The sequence below is a fragment of the Setaria italica genome, chromosome V (assembly GCF_000263155.2).
Source record: "Setaria italica strain Yugu1 chromosome V, Setaria_italica_v2.0, whole genome shotgun sequence".
NCBI classification, from domain to species: Eukaryota; Viridiplantae; Streptophyta; class Magnoliopsida; order Poales; family Poaceae; genus Setaria; species Setaria italica.
In genome coordinates this window covers 11,296,491-11,316,143 of record NC_028454.1, presented here as the reverse complement: position 1 = coordinate 11,316,143, position 19,653 = coordinate 11,296,491, and the positions used below count along the sequence as shown (strand labels likewise).

The following is a 19,653-nucleotide window of genomic DNA, read 5'->3' as shown; positions in this document are numbered from 1 at the left end:
CTTGATGATGGTTTTGAGGTCCGTTTTAAGCAAGGGACCTCAAGGATTTTAGACTCTCGAGGCGATCTTGTGTGTATGATCGTCCCCGAGGGTCAAGTGTTTCGAGTTGATTTTTCCAAGTCATTTGGTCTCTCCCGGTGTTTAGTGGCTGGCTCATCTTCTGAACTTTGGAAATGGCATAGGAGATTGGGTCATTTGAGCTTTGATTTGCTTTCCCGCTTGAGTACTTTGGATCTTATTCGTGGTTTGCCCAAATTAAAGTTTGAGAAAGATCTTGTTTGTGCTCCCTGTCGACATGGGAAGATGGTTGCTGCTTCCCATCCACCTGTGAATCAGGTGATGACTGAACATCCAGGCGAGCTGTTGCATATGGACACTGTTGGTCCAGCTCGTGTTTGTTCAGTCGGTGGGAAGTGGTATGTGCTTGTGATCGTTGATGATTTTTCGAGGTATTCACGGGTTTTCTTCATGGAATCTAAGGATGAGGCATTTCCTTATGTTCGAGATTTGATCTTGAGGTTGAGAAACGAGCGACCAAAAGATGCCATGAGAGCTATCCGCAGTGACAATGGCACATAATTCAAGAACGCTCGTTTTAAAGCCTTTTGCAATGATCTTGGTCTTGAACACCAGTTTTCATCGCCTTATGTCCCTCCTCAGAATGGTGTTGTTGAACGGAAGAATCGGAGCCTTTGTGAAATGGCTAGGACGATGCTTGATGAGCATAGGACTCCTAGAAAATATTGGGCCGAAGCCGTCAACACTGCTTGCTATGTGTCCAATCGAATCTTTTTGCGAGCTTTCCTGAAGAAAACTTCTTATGAGCTGATGCATCGACATTCCCCCAAAGTGAGTCACCTGAGGGTGTTTGGCTGCAAGTGTTTCATTCTCAAGCAAGGAAATTTGGACAAATTTGAGTCTCGTTCTACGGATGGGATTTTTCTTGGTTATGCTTCTCATAGTCGTGCTTATCGTGTGCTTAACCTTGAAACTAACCGGATCGTGGAAACTTGTGAGATTACATTCGATGAAACTATGCCTTGCACAACTCTTGTCTTTGAAGTTGCAGGTGAACATGAAATGGGGCAAAGCATCTTTGAGGAAGAGGAAGAGTGTGTAGATGGTGGTGAGGAAGAGGATGATGAAATTGACCGAGCTCCAGCTGTTGCACCTGTACCTTCTACTTCGACTACGAGAGTTGATGGCCCTACCTCTACTTTCACTACTTCGAGCCATCAACCAGTACCACTACAAGATAAAGAAGAAGAAGATCAGAGTGATCCAGCTGCTGTTGAGGGGGAGGCGACTTCAGAGCGAGAGGCTCCACGGCACATTCAGCGTTGTCATCCTCCACAACCAGATGATCAGTAACTTACATGAACGCACCACTAGGCACAGCTCTAGGCAGATTTCACACTTTGCACATTCTGCATTTGTTGCCTCTTTTGAACCCCGAGATATTGGACATGCTCTATCTGATTCAAATTGGGTTAATGCCATGCATGAGGAGTTGGAGAACTTTGAGCGAAACAGGGTTTGGGTTTTAGTTGAACCACCTCCGAATTGCCATCCTATAGGAACAAAATGGGTTTTCAAAACCAAACAAGGTGAGGATGGGTTGATTGTGAGAAACAAAGCGAGGTTGGTTGCCCAAGGTTTTAGCCAAAAAGAGGGGATAGATTATGAGGAAACCTTTGCTCCTGTTGCCTGTTTGGAAGCAATTAGTATCCTTCTAGCCTTCTCTGTGGCTAAAGGTTTTAAGCTCTTCCAAATGGATGTGAAAAGTGCCTTCCTAAATGGTTTCATAGAGGAGGAAGTGTATGTGAAACAACCCCCTGATTTTGAGAGTCCTAAATATCCTGATCGTGTTTTCAAACTCTAGAAAGCTCTCTATGGCCTAAAACAAGCACCCCGAGTGTGGTATGCTAGATTGAAATCCTTTTTGCTTGGGAATGGGTTTGGAATGGGATCAGTTGATAAAACACTCTTTCTCCTCAGGCAAGGCAATGGCTTATTGATTGTTCAGATATACGTGGATGATATTATCTTTGGTGGTTCTTCTCATGCTTTGGTTGCCAAGTTTGCAGATGACATGAGCAGAGAGTTCGAGATGTCGATGATGGGTGAGTTGACCTTCTTCCTCGGGCTACAGATCAAGCAAAGCAAGGAAGGAACCTTCGTGCACCAAGGGAAGTACACGAAGGACGTGTTGAGGAAATTTGACATGGGTGATGCTAAGCCACTCTCCACACCCATGGGGACGACGATGGCACTAGATGCGGATGAAGATGGCGAACTGGTGGAACAGAAGGAGTACAGAAGCATGATCGGCTCCCTCTTGTACCTGACGGCAAAAAGGCCGAACATACACTTCTCCGTGTGTCTGTGCGCTCGTTTTCAGGCTTCACCAAGGACATCTCACCGTCAGGTAGTGAAGAGGACCATGAGGTATCTCCGCTTTACCCCTGAGTTCGGTTTGTGGTATTCTGCCTCCTTGACACTCACGCTCCGGGGATACTCCGATGCGGACTTTGCTGGGTGTCGCTTGGATCGCAAGTCTACCTCGGGTACTTGCCAGTTTCTCGGTTCGTCTTTGGTCTCTTGGTCTTCTCGCAAACAATCTAGTGTTGCTCAGTCTACCACCGAAGCTGAGTATGTTGCTGCTGCTAGCTGTTGTTCTCAGCTGCTTTGGATGATTTCCACTTTGAGAGACTTTGGTTTGGATTTTACTCGTGTACCCCTTCTTTGTGATAGCACGAGTGCTATTAGTGTAGCCAAGAACCCCGTTCTCCACTCAAAAACCAAACACATTGATGTGAGATATCATTTTCTGAGAGATCATGTTGAGAGAGGGGACATTGACCTTGGCTATGTTGCTACCCAAAACCAACTCGCGGACATTTTCACCAAACCCTTGGATCAAGCCACTTTTGCTCGTTTGCGGGGAGTTGGGTGTTTGCTTTCCTTTCTGAGTTGGGTTTTTGGAGCTTCTCTTGTATTATACTTGTATCATTTTTGTACAAAACTTGGTAGGATAGCCACTTCTTCATGATAGCTTTGAGTTCTTCATGTATATCTTATCATGCTATCTTTTGTGATATATTGTGGTGGATGATACATATGAACATCATGTCATGCTTTACCTTAGTTCACATTTGGGTATGGCATGTTGTTCATCTGTATCATTTTATCTTAGTTTCCATGCATTTTGTATCATGTTGCACTAGATGAGCTTCTCCTATATATCTTGTGTACTCTCTTATGCTACTTGTGAGCTAGTGCTGTGGTTGGTGATTTTGATGCAATGTGCAGTTATGCTCTTGATGATATTGTATACTTGTTGAGATAACTGTTTTTGAAATTCAATGCTAAATTCTACTCTATTAACTTGCTTATCACCCATGAGTAGATGCTTGGTTATGGTTTGCCCTTGGTTGAATACTGGTTCCATATCTAGCTTATGTTTGGAATCCATGTTCTTTTCAATTGGGTCAAAGATCTAGGTATCATTGCAAATGTTTAGCCCATGATGCACCCCTTGGGGAAGCATGGCTTCTTTGTGCCGCAAAGGCACTTCATGTATTTTGCTTTGTGTGAATACTGAAAAGAAATATGCTGAAAACTTCATAAATTCACCAAGTTTTTGTGCTTAATGTGATATTATTGCTTGCTTAGTTGTTACAAGATGTCTACCAAAAGAAGTAGACGCTTGGTTTCAACAAGCTTTAAACATGACTTGTGATGCATATGTGGGTGTTTGCAATGATCTCTTGTTGAGAATGGATTTTCCTAGTATGAGCTCTTGATGGACTAGTCTATTCTTGCTTGGGTGATTCTTAACTAGGTGAATCCTCATGTGGTGATCTTTTTATACATTGCTAAAACTTGATACTTGCTTCACCTCCACTGTTGTAACTTGATATCATCTTGTTGGTGATGCTATTGTTTCTTATGATCTATCAAGCTTTATCTCCCTAGTAGCCTTTGAGAGTGCATTGTGATATATTTGAGAAGCTTGTTAGGTTCTGCATTTCCATGGCATGCACTTTGTGCTTTTATGCTTTTCTTGATGGTTGCATTGTCAACAAGGGGGAGAGAAATCTACACAAACTCTTTCATATATCAAGGGGGAGACCTTGCATGTATGCATGATTTAAGGGGGAGTGCATATGTTCAGGGGGAGTATTTATGAGTTGTTGTTATACTCTTGTTATGCTCCTATGCTCTTGTATCGGTCGCGTTGAGTTGTTTACCTCTTCTTGAGGAGCCGGTTTTTGATTTGAGTTTGGATTTTCATGTGATTGGTGTTGAGCCCGTTTTCTGCCTCTTCTTGAGGGATCACATGATTTTGTCTCAGTTGTGCAGAACCTTTGCCCTTATCTTAGGGGACTGAGATTTTATATTTTGAGTTTCTTATTTTTTGTTTCAATAATATGACTTTGTGGGGTGTTGTCAATGCACTCATCAAGGGGGAGATTGAGGACCAATGGTGGTCACTCTTGGATCATGAGTGATTGACAACGTTGTGTTGAATTGATGTTGCTCTTGGCTTGTGATGTGCATGTGTAGGATGCGACGTGACGGTCGACGGCGTGCGGTGAAAGTCAAGCGAAAGGTTCATACCGATGGACCAAGGACGGTGAAGGATGAACGCGAGTAGGCTTGGACCGATGGACCCGAGGAGTCCAGGCGGAGTCACGGGCGGTCCACATGGTGCACGGCACGGTGGGAGAACTGACGAGATGGAAACGGCGTCGGTCGAGTCGAGCGGGAGGCTTGGCAGAGGCCGGACACGCATCGACATCATGGAGGTCGCGTGGCGGCCAAGCAAAGATGGACGGTTTGGGTGGTTTGGGCCTCAAAACCACCGCGCAGGAAGGTTTCCCGATTTGGGCGTCAAAACCAGGGGCGAGCCCGGTGCGGCCGGAGCTTCGAGAAGGAGGGCACGTGGCGTCATCGCGAAGCTTGCGTCGAGGCGAAGCAAAGTCGTGAAGGCGGCGTGTCCGTCTGATGCACGGATAAAAACTTGGACCAAAATGCCCTTACATGGGTAGTTATCTTAGTTGTAGCTGTAGGGGTAGTATAGTCTTTCGTCCTGAACTATAAATAGGGATGGGGGGCTGGTTATTTCAGCACCTCTTAGCTTAGCAACTCATTATCTTTTGGCTTAGAGGCTAGTCATATGCTTAAAGTGAGAGGAGAGAGGGAGATTAGAGAGTGATTACTCTTTTCTCTTGATTTCTTCATCTTTAGTGGGTGGATGAAGGGAGGAGGCTAGTCCTCATCTTGTATAGAAGATGTTCTCGTGATTTAGCTTTATTTGTTATCTCAAATTGTGCTAAATCTTTGATTCCCGAGTGTTTTTCTTTTTCCCTATTTTCGGAACTTTTTTTGGGGAATTTTCGTTCATCACGTTTGAGCCCGAATCTCGTGAGATTGGTTGAAGGGAAATGTTGCTAAAACCTTGGAGAGCATCTTTGATATGATCCCCTTCTAAATCTCTCGCAGATCCGGCTTGGATTTCGAATTTCTTCCAAATTGTGTTCTTGAGTTAGGGTTTCGGTTTTCTCCAAGATTAGTGATGTATACTTGAATTTTTCAGGATTTGCTTTATAGATCTATTTGCCCTTGGGGTATTGCATCCTTGTCTCAAGTTTCATCTAGATCTGTGAAGTATGGGAGGAGATCTTATGATTTGAAGTCTCGGCTGTTCTTCTTGTTCTTCTTGTGTTCTTGTTCTGTTCGTCTCTTTTCATTCGCAGGAATCGTTCCACCGGGAAGGGGCAGGCAGTAGGCACTCACGTGCGTGGAGCGAGCAGCCTGGTCAGCGGTCCAGGTCGCGTGTGAAAGGTGGCCTAGCTGTGCTCAGGTGCTTGAGGCCCAGCGTATGCCAAGCAGGCCCGGGCGAGGTGGCAGCAGCACGCGGCCCAATTCAAGCCTGCTTGCTGCTCAGGCCGGCCACCAGGCCAAGTAGGCCAGCGCAGGTCACCAGGAGCACCAGACCGTAAGAAAACATCCACTAGCAGACCATGCGAACGTCCAACACAGTGAGCACCTCCTTTTGGGTCGTTAGTTGATTCATGCCATTGCTAATTAATCTTTGTTATTTTGTTTAGCATTTTAATCTCTAGTGTCTCTTGCTAATCAGTGCTACTTGCGTTAGTTTTTTTTTATCACTCTTTGCTAGTCATGCCTAGCACTTAAATTAATCTTTGATTATGCATGCTTAGCTAGATAATTAGCTAGTAGTAAGCTTGGTTAACCCGGTGTTGAGAAAACTTGGTGGAGTCAATTCATATCTTGCTTCCGCTATGTCTTGTGCGTCTCTTATCGTTCCTAGGGTGAGCTTGTCATGAGTTGACTTGCGTCATCTTGACGATTGAACGCACGGTGTGCTTTGGGGTTGCGTTTGGGACATAGACCTTGTTCTCGTTGAGAATTTTTTATAGGCTCCCATTCACCCCCCTCTGGTCGCTCTTTCGGTCCTTGACATGGAAACCGCCAGGGAGTCAAGATCCACTTCATCAAGTGGCGAAGCCTGAACCACGCCCTGGGAGTGATACTCTTGTATAGGGTTCGCCTGTGCCTAAACAGCGTCCTGGGGCATGCTTGGACAGAGCACATCGCCGAGAAGATCACCAGTAAGTCATGTTGCCTTGAACAGATTGAGACCAATCTTATGCATCCTACAGAGATGAAGATGATTGATTTGTGAGCTTGGACTGCGAATCTGAGCGCCATATCCAAGAAGGTCTAGCTCAGCTTCACCAGCAGAGCGCCTGACAAGCAGCTCGAGTCCGTCCTTGTGGCGGAGACACCGCCGAAGCACTGGCAGCACGGGCGCAAGTACTGCGTCTACATGCACCTCGACAAGATCCACGACTACACCCACGCGATGGTCGACCACAACGGCGTCTTGATGCTGGCAAAGCGTTGGCTCCAAAATGGCATCTTGGGGTGGCTGATGGCGCCGAGGTGCCCAGCCGCCTCTTCGAGGCATTCCCGCACCACCCTCCTTCCTCGAAGCCGTACTAGTTCAAAAAGGGCGGCGACAAAGGTGGCGAAGGGAGGGAGGAACGCGGGGACAAGGATAGGGAGTCGCACGGCTGTCGTGGGTATAACAATGACCACCCAGACGCGGATAGGTTCTTGAGCAGCAGGAGGTTCGATGACGACGACGACGGCGAAACAGGTGGTTCCAGCACCAGCACAAGGCGGGGCACAATGACGCCTACCGTGAACGGGAATGTTCACCGTGCAGGCGTGACTAGAGCAGCAGTGGTAGGCACGGTGGGAGCGACAGCACACAGAGGTACCGGCTCCCAACTGCCTCCACTCCCTGACGAACATACTCTTCGCTCCAGAGGCATAGCGGATCTGTAGGGCCTCTTTGCGTGGCAAGCTTCGGCGCTCTAGGACGCCATGCGCAACCTCCTGGCAGCCTATGGTGAGGGGACGGGGGGTGGCGCACGTGCCACCGCTCATCTCCTGCAGGACTACATCCTCAAGGCGGTGGCGCTGGCCACGCAGCTAGGCCTGGGAGATGCCATGTTGTGCGGTGGTGATGGGAATGAAGCCTGGTCCCCGCTTGAGCAGGAGGTGATGGAGGCTCCAGTGGCCAGCCTTGTGGTGATGGCAAACGGCGGACAGGCAGCACACGGGGCTCGCGCGGTCAGCCCTGTGGTGCCAGTGCACGGCGTCTTGGCACGCATCAAGATAGCGCTGCACCACGACTTCGGCACCTCCCACCATGATGACGAGGCCACTCTGTAGCAGATGGAGGCACAAGGCCGTGAGGGGCCACCTTTCTTCGGCCCCCTCCCTGAATCACCGATCTGAGCCGCAGCTCACAGTGCACTAACTGGGCAGGCAGCCCGGCACGCTCCAACTACTAGGCAGGAGGCTCGGGACACTCCACCTGCTGGGCAGGCCAGCATGCGCACCCCATCCCAACAGGAGGTCGATGAGGATGACCTCCCTGACATCGCCGGCCTCTTCGTCACGCCACCGCAGCCGGCACTACGTCAACCGCCGCCACCACCATCGCCACGCCAGGCAAGTGACATACAACCACCTCCGCGATGCCACAAGAAATGAACCTTCAACATGTTGGCAGTACACCACAGTGCCCATCTGGCCAATGCGCCACAGATGGATGACGTTCGCCGCGTGCAACGAAATCTTTGCCGCAAGCTGGGGATGTTTCATGATGACCTTCAAGTGGGCCACTGCCGGCGGAGATAATTGTTGCACTCACAACAGTGTTCAACCTTGACGACAAAGAGGTGGAGCAGATGGACATCGATATGGCAGCCATGGTGGGCGACGGCATCAGCGACGTGGAGGACGCTGCTGCGATCCTGGCCGCAGCATAGTGTTGCTGTTGTTCTTCTCCGTGCGGTATCTATGCATCACGACATCAAGATGTGCTTGTATCCTATGTTTCACGCCAGGACGCCACAGAACCTAATTGGGTGGCGACGGCGCTGCTATGTTTCTGCTACTTGCTTTCAATTGGACTGTAAGCTTCGATTTGGTTGTAATCGCGACATGAAGACTTCTCGACACCACAAACGCTTCTGCGCCTGGATGTCACCAGATCGCCATCAGAGTCTCCTCCTTCCCAAATATGATTGGCTCTGACATCAGCATGCTCTGCTAGAACATTCGTGGACTGAACCAACAAGCCTGCAAGGATGTTGTTCACCAGACAATCACAACTACACCCTGCCACATAGCCTGCCTCCAGGAGACTAAGCTCCAAACCATTGATGCATATTGGCCCTGACATCAGCATGCTCTGTTAGAACATTCGTGGACTGAACCAACAAGCCCGCAAGGATGTTGTTCACTAGACAATCACAACTACACCCTGCCACATAGCCTGCCTCCAGGAGACTAAGCTCCAAACCATTGATGCTCAAACCTCCTGCTACCTGGGAGGTTTCAAGCTCAGGCAGCACACCTGCAAGCCTGCCGACAGGCTGTCAGGAACCAGAGCAGGTCTCCTTCTCCTGTGGAATGATGACCAGGTTGATGTCTCAGAAGTTGTCATCGGAGATTACCTCATATCGGCAACGATGCAGATGCGGGAATGCGGCACCCGATTTCGACTCTCAAACGTCTACGGCCCATCACGCCATGCCCATAAATTCGCCTTCCTTGAAGAAATGAGATCGATAGTGCCAGCTCAGAGAACAAAATGGGTCATCATGGGAGATTTCAACCTTATTTACAAGGCAGCTGACAAAAACAACCCAAACCTAAATCATTGTCTCATGTCCCTCTTCCGATACGCGCTAAGCGAGTGTGACCTAAAGGAAATACACCTACAAAACCGTAAGTTCACTTGGAGCAATGAGCAACAAAGTTCGACCCTTGTCAAGCTAGACCGCATCTTCTCCAATGCAGAATAGGACGCTCAGTTCCGAACGCATGTCCTCCATGCTCTATCCACGTCGCATTCGGATCACTGCCCATTGCTACTAACAAATCAAAGCCCCCACGACGACCTCAAACATTCAAGAGCTCAAGATGCCGTGGTTCACTAAAGCTGTCCAGGCAGCTTGGAATTCTCCAATTGAGCATCATGAACCTTTCCACCGCCTATACCACAAACTTGGCACCGTAGCTAAAAGACTCCATGAATGGAACAAGAAATTCTTCCCTGATGCCAAAATGCAACTTCTTATGGCCGCAGATGTCATTCTCCAGTTGGACAAGGCACAAGAACTCCTACCACTTTCCGTTGGCGAGATAACACTACGCCAAAAACTCAAGCGTAGAGTACTCGGCCTTGCAGTCATCGAGCGCGCTCACCAAGCGTCACGAATTACAAACCTAAAGCTAGAAGACGCAAACACAAAATACTTAGCAAGATCAACAGCAGGTGGCGCAAAAATCATGTTCAAAGGCTAAAGAATGGAGTGGAATGGACAATCAAACATGAAGAAATGGCAAAGGTGGTGCAGGATCACTTCCCAAAAATGATGGGCCGGACAAACCAACACGTGGTGGACATTGACCGGGACAAACTGTAGTTACCAACCATAAACTCTCAAAACTTTGATGAGCCTTTCACAAGGACCGAGCTCAAGAGGGCAATTTTCGAAATGCCGGGTGACAAGACCCCTGGACCGGATGGATTTACAAGGGCTTTTTTTGAAAGCTGAGCTGATGTCATAGAGGCGGCGAATGCTTTTCACAATCTTCGCATGGGGAGCTTGCCACTGATCAACACGGCCAACCTTATCCTACTGCCAAAAAAGGACAGAGCAGAGTTAGTGGCGGACTTCAGACCAATCAGTCTCATCCACTACTTTATCAAGATCATCACCAAAACCTTAGCTCTAAGGCTTGCTCCGCATATCAGAGCAATAATCTCCCCAACGCAGAGCGCTTTCATAAAAAAAAGAAGCATACACAACAATTTCCTATCAGTCCGCAACATGGCTAGACGTTTCCATCGAAACACAATCCTGGCGCTCTTTCTAAAACTTTACATTGCGAAAGCTTTCGACTCGGTGAGATGGGACTACTTGCTAACTTTGTTGGAGAAGCTAGGATTCCCAACCAGGTGGAGGGACTGGATCGCTACACTTCTGTCCACCTCTTCGTTGCGGGTCATGCTAAACAGAATCCCAAACGGGTTGATCTCTCACAGAAGAGGACTCCGCCAAGGAGACCCACTCTCCCCGCTACTATTTGTCATTGCTATTGAACCTCTTAGAGCGCTGCTGCACCTGGCGACGGAAAAAGGTCTCATCAGTAAATTAAGAGGAAGAAGCCTAAACGTCAGAGTCTCCATGTATGCGGATGATACGACAATCTTCGTGAACCTGACAAGAGAGGACATTGGTGCCCTCAAAGAGCTACTAAAAAATTTCGGGGAAGCTTCTGGCCTAAAGACAAACTTCGAAAAATCGAGCGTATATTGACATGGACCATGTCCTTGACGGATTGCCACTCATCAAAACAAAGTTTCCGACCAAGTACCTAGGCCTCCCTCTGACCACGGGAAGACTTAAGCGCATCCACTTCCAACCAATTATAGACAAAGCCATCAGCAAGCTCACTGCTTGGAACGTAAAGAACATAGCACCAGCGAGCCATCTCACGCTAGTCAAAGCAGTGTTAACATCACAGTCGGCCTACATCATAACAGCAATTAATGCACCTAAAGCTACTCTGGAAGAAATCGACACCATACGGAAAAGATTTTCTTGGGCCGGTGCGGCAGCAATCACGGGTGGGAAATGCAAAGTGAACTGGATCCGTTCCGCCCGGCCAACGCGGTTAGGTGGCCTGGGCATCCTTAACCTCAAGCGCTTTGCTAGAAGCCTCAGGCTCTGATGGCTATGGCAAGAATGGAAAGAGCAGGACAAGCCGTGGATAGGATCGGATATCCCATGCAGCAAAACAGACAAGAAGCTTTTTGCGGCGGCAACAAAAAGGCACAACGGCTGGTTTCAAGGACAAAGGCCGATTGATTTTGCGCCGAACCTGTTCACGATCTCCGGGAAGAAGCAAAGAGTGCTAGGCGATGCTCTGAGATATAACAACTGGATAAATGACCTCAACATCCATCATACGGGCTTTTCACTACAGCACCTCCAAAAACTTATTTGCCTTTGGAAGGCAACCCAAACCATCAACCTAAACCCGGGAGCACATGACGAAATCACATGGAAACCCACGGCCGATGGAAACTACTCGGCAAAATCAGCTTACGACGCTCAGTTCTTTGGCTCCGCGGCAACAAACTTTGACACACTCATTTGGCGAAATTGGGCACCCGCAAGTTGCAAGATTTTCTCCTGGCTGGCCGTTCAGAACAGGCTGCGGACAGCAGATAGACTACAAAAAAGAGGCTGGTCGAACCAATCAACGTGCCCCATATGCAGAAGTCAGCCTGAAACAGCTATACACCTTTTTGCTGACTGCAGATTCACTAAAAAGTTATGGGCATCCATCTCGGAGTGGCTAGCAATCTCAACATTGCACCCGAGGGAATGGGCGCAACATGATGGTGATCTCCATGTGTGGTGGATGAGTAGAGCAAGATCAGCTACCAGCTCGCGCAAAGGCCTCTGCTCCTTAATCACGTTAACCTCCTGGGTAATCTGGAAGGAAAGGAACGTGACGATTTTTAACCGGAAAGAAGCCACAAGCGATAGAGTTTTCTTCGAAGCTAGAAATAAAGTAGATAGTTGGACGATGGTGGGGGCTAAACACCTCGCCACCCTTGCCGGCCGACCTAGCTAGTCCTGCGCCACGTGTTTTTATTTTCTCCCATCTGGATGCCCTTCTTTTTAATATAATTGGCCGCCTCGTTCAAGAACACGCCGGGCACCTTGGGCACGCTGTTGTGCACATTCACGACACGGAGTGCCCGCACGCCGAGCTCCTGCTCGAACCACTCCCGGAACTTGAGGTTCCCGACGCGCGGCCCCGCGAAGGAGAACACGCAGACCGGCGCCGCCCTGCCGCCCGGCGACGAGGCATTCGCGCCGATCTCGGCGATGTTGAAGGCGTTGAGCATCGCCAGCTCGCTGCCCAGGCTGTGGCCGGTGACCGTCACGCTCACCTCCTCGCCCTTGCGGTGGTAATGCTTCACCAGCTTGCGCACCTCCGCCAACAGTTGCTCCCGCGCCGAGTACCTGCAGAAGCGGCACTCCGCGTCCTTGCCGGTGTAGAGCTCCGTGAACCCCATCTCCACCTTCACGTCGGGGTCCGGGCATGGGATGCCCATGTCGCTCAGCCGCCTCTGGTTCACCGTCAGGTCGGCCACCCAACTCGAGCCGGGTGATCGTGCCACGCCACGCGACAACGATGTCCCGACGACCAATGCGCGCCGTCTCCTCGTCGGTCGACACCGCCACGTAGTCGATGAAGGTGCCCGACACGCTCCACAGCTTGTCGGCGGCGGCGGACTTGTGCTTCCGGTTAACGAAGTTGGGGAGCTTGAGGTCATTACAGGTGGCGTAGAGGTAGCGGCTGACCTCGTACCCGGAACCAGTGAGGCCGACGTCCTGGAAGAAGGTCTTGGTCGGGAACCTGCAGCTGCCACAGTAAGGGGAGAAGCGGTCGTAGTCGAAGCTGGTGGCCTGCACAAACTCGCCGTAGCGGATGACCTCAGCGCGGAGCACCGTGTCGATGGGTCCAGAAGCCCATCCCAGTTGCCGGCGCCGTGGATCTCCAGCCACCGCGCAGCCAGTTGCTGGCGGTTAGAACTGCCCACCAGCACACACCGCTCTCTGGTGGCAGATGATGTTAGCCACCTTGATGCTTTCTGTGCTAGCAGTGTGGTTACATCACCCGTCAGCACAGACGATTTCTATGCCGTCGGGTGCTTATGCCGCTCGCCAGGAATATATATTTTCCCATTCAATATATTATTTCCCGTGAGTTATTTATAATTTTTATTTCCCGCCATTTTTTAGCTGTCAAATTGAAATATGTATCTCCAACCACTTAACAACAAACTTGAATAATAGATAATTCTCATTATTAAAAACTGCATCGTAGATAATATATAATTCACATTATTAAAAATCCAACATTTGGAATAGAGCTATTCTTTGCCACGCTAATATTAAAACTACTACGCCCATCTACAAAGATTTGTGCGCTCGTCCGCCATCAACACGCCATCTTTATCAAAGAATGCTCCATCCTCATAACAAATCTCGCATAGGATGAACCTCACCATGTCCGTACAAATGTTGTCGATTTGTTTGTCTTCGATCTTGCTATAATTACTGTCGGGCATCTATAAATATACAGTAAATGAAGATTAGGATGTATTACCATTAAGAAGTTAGTACATGGCAGTGTATAAGAGACTTGCGTCTTCAGGGTTCGTCCGGTACCTCCCATTGTTTCTAATGAACTCGCACACGTAATATCCGCATAGCACAGAGCCGGGAGGTTGCCTGTGGCAATGCAAACAAATAGAAAAATGATGAGTTGTTATTAATGACAAGTCTACATTATATAAAAGAACCAAGTTTTTATGTATTATGTTCTTACGAATCTATGATATATTATTTTCATAGGTTTCGTCCTTTTTGGATCTTTTAGTATGTAAAACTTGTATGCACTTTGAGGATATAAAGACAAGAATTAGTAATACAAGTTAGGTGCATAGAATGTCAACATGCATTTAAGTACCGCCAAGGAATATCTTATTTTTGTATAATGCCTATAAAATCCTTGTACCTATCTCTATGATAGCTGGCTGAGTCGAGGACCACTGCTTCTCCTATTTTGGGTAAAATAATGATGCAAATTATATTCAAATAATTTATATTATATACAGCATTAAATAGCACCCAGTATATATATACCTAGTATATATATAGTAATTAAAACTAGATTACTCAAAACCATAAAGAGCCGTGATATAGGCCCTGTTTGGCACGGCTCCACTTCTAAACTCCAGCAACTCCATCAAAAAATTCAGCCAAACACCCCAACTCCAAAACTCCATGGAGTTGCCAACTCCATGGAGCTGTAGTGCAAATGGAGGTGGAGTTTTGGAGCACCTCTTTTGCTACTCCAGAAACCTCTCTTTTGAACCTCCTCGTGGAGTTGGTGGGTAATTACCCACCAATGCCACTGGTTACAAAAAAACGTTTCATTCTATTCTCCCTTCTATTCTCCCGAGCCCCACTCGCCGCCAGAGCCCCGCCTGTCGCCGCTCCCGTGGCCGGCCGGCCCCGCCGCCCGTCACCGCCCGCCGCCTAGCCCGCCGCCCGTGGAGGGTCTCCCGTGTGCGGCATAGTGCAGTGGAAAAGGGGGATGAAGAAGATGGGATAGAGAGGATGACAAGTGAGGCCTTAATTGGGGGGCAACAATGGCAATCCACACTGAAATCGATCTTTTTTGGAGCTGAGAGCACCCATCTAGCCAAACATCCCATTTTTGTTCTGGAGTTTTGGAGCGGAGCTGGCTCCATGTGGAGTTCTGGAGTGGAGCAGCTCCATCCGGAGTTGGAGCCATGCCAAACAGGGCCATAATCCTTATTAGCTTTTTTTCTTTATTACTTTTGCAATGTATACGAACACTTTGTGCATTTCTTCTCCGTGGGCTTTTATTTTTATAGCATCTTTCTTCGCTTATGTCTCTACTTCTATTTGTGCTTTGATCGTTTCCGTCATTTTGAGCTTGCACACTGGCTCGCTTATTCGTGCTGGGTCAAGGTACGCTACCTTGAACCTGTCGTGCATCAATTCTTCCTTCCTCCATTGCATCCTACAGAATAGGTTACTCAGGTACTTGAAATAAATAAAATACGTATGTATTTAAAACTCGTGTCTGCGGTACATGTGGATTTACAAGCACCATACGAAAATGAGATTCACGTCGAGATGTTGTCGACGGTAAAGTCTGTGCAAATTCTCGAAATCGATCACAATCTGGTATGAGAGAACGCCAACGCCAAGGAAAAGCTTAGTTGGGACATGCGCAGTGATTGCTCAAATGCCTTGCTTCAGTGCATTCATGATCCATACATGCAACTTATTCAGTTCCCATGGGCCCTCCAGCAGATCCCACCGATATAAGAATGGTTTGCCATGCTCATAATCCATTGGGACATCATCTGACGCAAAGAAATTGAGGTTTTGATCCTTTTCCTTTTGCCGAGAGACGCTACGAGTTACAGATTTTTCACCGGAAGATGAAGCCTTCTTCTTCAATACGTTTAAAAACTTGTCGACGTCTGCTGATGGAGCCTTTTCATATGTGTTGACCATACGAGGTGCCGCTGGCCTATTGGGAGGTGATGCCGGCAAAGGCGATGTTGGATCATTAACTTCTAAATCATCTACCCGTTCATCGCCTTCTAGTACTTATGTCCCATCGTCCTCATTGAGAGCTTCTCGGACAGATGATAGCATTTGCTGCTCGTCCTCATTGTTAGCTCCCTGCACATGTGACAGCGTTAGCTCCTCCGTATCAACATTTGAATTTGGAAGGGGTAGTTCTTGGCTCGGCCGTGAGGTTTCTGGCGATGCATTTAGAACGATATCTTGACGATGCTACAGTATGTACTGGTTCATCGCATCACCGAGAACCTCAATCCGCTCATCAGTAGGGATGTCTATCTCGCACGACTCATCCAACACTGTAACAACTTGCACCCAGGCGTATTCTAGCAGGTGCCTTTGGGAACACATGATCCGTTACTGTCATGCTGGTTGCGACCTCTCGAAACTTATTTTGTTTCCTTTCATAAGGTATAACCAACTTGCATGGTGTATCCACTTGTATGTCGTCAACGGGATATCTCACATTTGCAATGGAGCCAGCACTACTTGGAGCAACGAATCCTGCCTAGGCAAGTAGCATGGTTGGTTCTGCCTGTCGTTGAGCATCAGATACCGTCGGGTCAGCCATCGTTTGGCTCATCGCATGATTGGCCAAGAACTCTAAGAACTCCTGCTTGTCATATAATAATGTCATAATTAGTAGTGATACTCTCAAGATTAAACAATGCTTTTCATATATCCTCCTAAAAGAACTAAATTACGCATTTGAAGAGGCTGGAAATTTCACAGGTGTGTCTACAGTGTCTGAAATAACTTTTCACATGAGGAATGGGAACTAACCGTCTGTTTTATTCATCTGAGTCTTTTTGGATTTGGAGCCTTTCTTTCGATAATCTCGAGATGGCTTGCTGTATAAATCCTTGTAATTTTCAAGCAACACTATCTTTTCTTCTAGTTTTCCTTGCATTTCGTATGCATCTCCAACTTTTCGTATAATATCTTTGCTTCGAGGTTTACGACCACAGGCTTCTAAATCTTTGAAGAGCTAAGTCATCAGCACAGGCAGGTGAAGTAATTCATATGTCATGCTATGAAATAAAAATGCATAAAAAATAAATCAAAACTGCATCAGAAAGTTACAAAGTTAAGGTCCAAACCTTCACAAGCCTGTCGAGCATATTGTTTCTATAGTAGATAGACAACATATGATGGCAGAATCGCCAAGGAACCGAATGCAGGTCATGGCTTGTTTTTTTCTGCCACATTATATGTGCTTCCTCAGCTCTATTATCCTTCTCAAGTGCACGCACTAGTAGCTCATATGTGTTCATTGTATTTCCTTGCCCTTTGCTCAGCATCCATTTTATCACCTGAGGATTTAGTTGCATGCAATTTATTCACGGTGTATAGAAGATAAATACAATTGAAGGCACCTTACAATATATAATACCTGGATAATTCTATGCCATTGTCCCTCCTTTTCAAGAACTGAAAGTGCTTGCTTTAGTGAAGCCAGAGGAAAATCCTGCTCAAAGGCAACCCAAGCATCAAGGGTGCTGTAAACAGCTTCCCTTGAATCTTCGAGGCCAAGGAGCTGCAGTTAGCGAATGTGGCATTTAGTAATTTTGTTGCACTGGGCAATAGCAGCTAAATGACTTCAATAAAAAAGGTTTTTTTCTTGAGAATTTTCAATATGCACAAGTGCACACTGAATAAGAAGGCAGGCTATAATATCTGCACCCAGGTCAATACCAAAAGATTAACGCACTGTTTTCATCTTTTTATACATGGAGGATACAATCCTAATAGTCATTCAAAGAAGAGCCAATGGGTGCTAGCATAATCTACTTTCCTAGGACAACAATTCATCATATAATGAATTAGCCGCTATCATTGTTCTACCGAAATCATGAGAAATGTTAACTCACTACTATCTATTATCATGCAAGTGAAAGAAAACTGTACACACACATACAGTGTTGAAAAGAAATTTCCTTTTCTCCTCTGAAGACAGATTTTTTCCAATAGGCCCTTGTTCCAATTCCCTTGTGCTCTTTTGTATGCGATTGATTATAATATCAGTATCCTGTGAAAGAAAGATAAACTCTTAATCTTCACCTTATGTAGTGCCACAGTTTTGAATCTAAACAAATCCAAATGCTCATATGGAAGCAACCCGGATGTGCAAGAAGCTATTCTATGCAATCAGTGCATCCTAGTAGAAACACTGAAGAATTCCATCTAGTTTGAAAATCGACCAGGCTATTTGAATGCTGAGCAAATAAAAATAATATAGGATTTTCTGAGTAGTGAACAACCAGAAGGAAAAACTAGCAATACGAAATAATTATAGGATATATAGAAATATTTCAATAAAAAACAAAATGTGATAGCATTGTGGGTACCTTCATGGGCTTAGTTGATTCCAACTCCTTTTGAAGATATACTCCACCGCTGGTCATGTTTTTGGAAGTAGAGAAATCTCTGGCAGCATGCTTGTTACACCAACCAGAACCAGATATGGGCTAAACAGATTTTAGAGGGGCAGATAGTTTAGGAGTAAACAAAATTAAGGAAGAGCAACTTCTTGCTTAGGATGCAGAGGAGTGTACCTGTATATGGGAACTCCAAAATCTGCACAGTGTAAATAAAAACGAAAAGTTTATCAAACACTATCTCCTTAAGAAACAATGAACTGTGAAGATAGTAAAAGGGAACTTGTAATTATAGTTTGTCAATCAAATATTTAGAAATACAATTTCTACCCCCATCGATATAGACGCTTGCAAATGGGGAAAAAACTACTTTCCATATATAACTGGAAATATTTTAGTATCAGAAAACATATCTTGATTTCCTCAAGGGGAAAAAAGGAAAAGAAAAAAAATCCCATTGCTAGTGGAATCAATGCAGAAGCTACTTGTTTGAACAACTAGTAAAGAACAGTACTAGGTAGTTAATCGTTGAATTTTAGTGGGACCATCCAAGATAATTACTCCATAAAATAAAAGTAGCAGGAGCGCCCAAATTCGAAACAAGAATGATGAGAGGAAAGAAATTGAGACGTTCCAAGTGTCTCTTATACTGTCACATTAGCAACTCTATTCAGCACTTGACAACACTAGGGGGAAATCTAGAGTGTGAGCAGTTGAGTTACCCGAAGACAGCCCTGATCACATTACTTGGAACCTCAAGGCTGATGGGGAGTACTCCACAAAGTCAGCTTATATGGCCCAATTCTACGGTTCAATGGACACCGAGCTCGACACCCTCATTTGGAAAACGTACACTACGGAGAAATGAGATGTGGGTATCCTAGTGTGAAGAGGTAAACAGGAACAGAGCGGGGTCCGGCACAAGGTCGGCATCAAGCAACAATCCCTTTCTGTAATCAAAAGTGAAATGGCCGTCCGACACCGCCACTACGTCTAGGTAAGTGGTAGCGGTGTTGATTTGCTGGGGTGCGGGCATGGTGAATTGGTGATCTGAATTCTCAAGGAAGGATGGAAGGTAGGGTTGTAGACTAATGGTAGTGGACTAGGGGAGTGGGTAACGAAAGAGACGGAACTCACTGGTGGAGGGGGACGGGTCTGCAGGCGGCGCGGCCGGTGATGGGTAAGCCGTGAAGAGCGCGGAGGGAGCGCCGGAGATGCCCAAGCATGGCTGCGGCGGCGGGAAGCTCCTCACCGCGGCCTTGGGTTGGGATTTGGGAGCGGCGCCGCTGGCGAAGGCAGAGACGCGACGAGCGGCGGCGTCGCTCTGAGATCCGTGTGGGCTGGGCTCGCAAATTCCACACACAAGAGGTTGTGTGTACTTGTGTGTGTGCTGGCTCTTGCTTGGGCCGTAGAGTAGGTCTAGCCCAACGAGCATAGCAAAAATC

General features: G+C 47.1%; 1 protein-coding gene and 1 pseudogene across 2 annotated transcripts; both read right to left on the bottom strand.

Annotated features, from left to right (window-relative positions):
• Nucleotides 1–11,468: 11,468 nt before the first annotated feature.
• Nucleotides 11,469–13,711, bottom strand: LOC101758686 (annotated as a pseudogene).
• Nucleotides 13,712–15,285: 1,574 nt separating this feature from the next.
• LOC101786607 (pentatricopeptide repeat-containing protein At4g21190) lies at nt 15,286–19,544 on the bottom strand. 2 transcript variants are annotated; one of them, XM_004968431.2, is made up of 8 exons: nt 19,346–19,544; nt 18,386–18,407; nt 18,179–18,298; nt 17,749–17,859; nt 17,224–17,367; nt 16,931–17,143; nt 16,614–16,818; nt 15,286–16,443 (listed from the first exon to the last, which is right to left on the bottom strand). In XM_004968431.2, the coding sequence occupies exons 1-8, from the start codon at nt 19,432–19,434 to the stop codon at nt 16,394–16,396; spliced, it is 954 nt and encodes a 317-aa protein (XP_004968488.1). In that variant the 5' UTR covers nt 19,435–19,544; the 3' UTR covers nt 15,286–16,393. The 2 variants fall into 2 exon arrangements, with proteins under 2 accessions (XP_004968488.1, XP_022682148.1); XM_022826413.1 differs by lacking the exon at nt 15,286–16,443 and having other exon boundaries at nt 16,671–16,808.
• Nucleotides 19,545–19,653: the final 109 nt, after the last annotated feature.

Coding starts and splice junctions, on each gene's coding strand:
- LOC101786607 (XM_004968431.2), bottom strand. CDS start 19,434: ATGCTTGGGCATCTCCGGCGCTCCCTCCGCGCTCTTCACGGCTTACCC. Junction 17,860..18,178: donor AATCAACTAAGCCCATGAAG/GTACCCACAATG, acceptor TTTCTTTCACAG/GATACTGATATTATAATCAA. Junction 16,819..16,930: donor TGCTCGACAGGCTTGTGAAG/GTTTGGACCTTA, acceptor CTGATGACTTAG/CTCTTCAAAGATTTAGAAGC.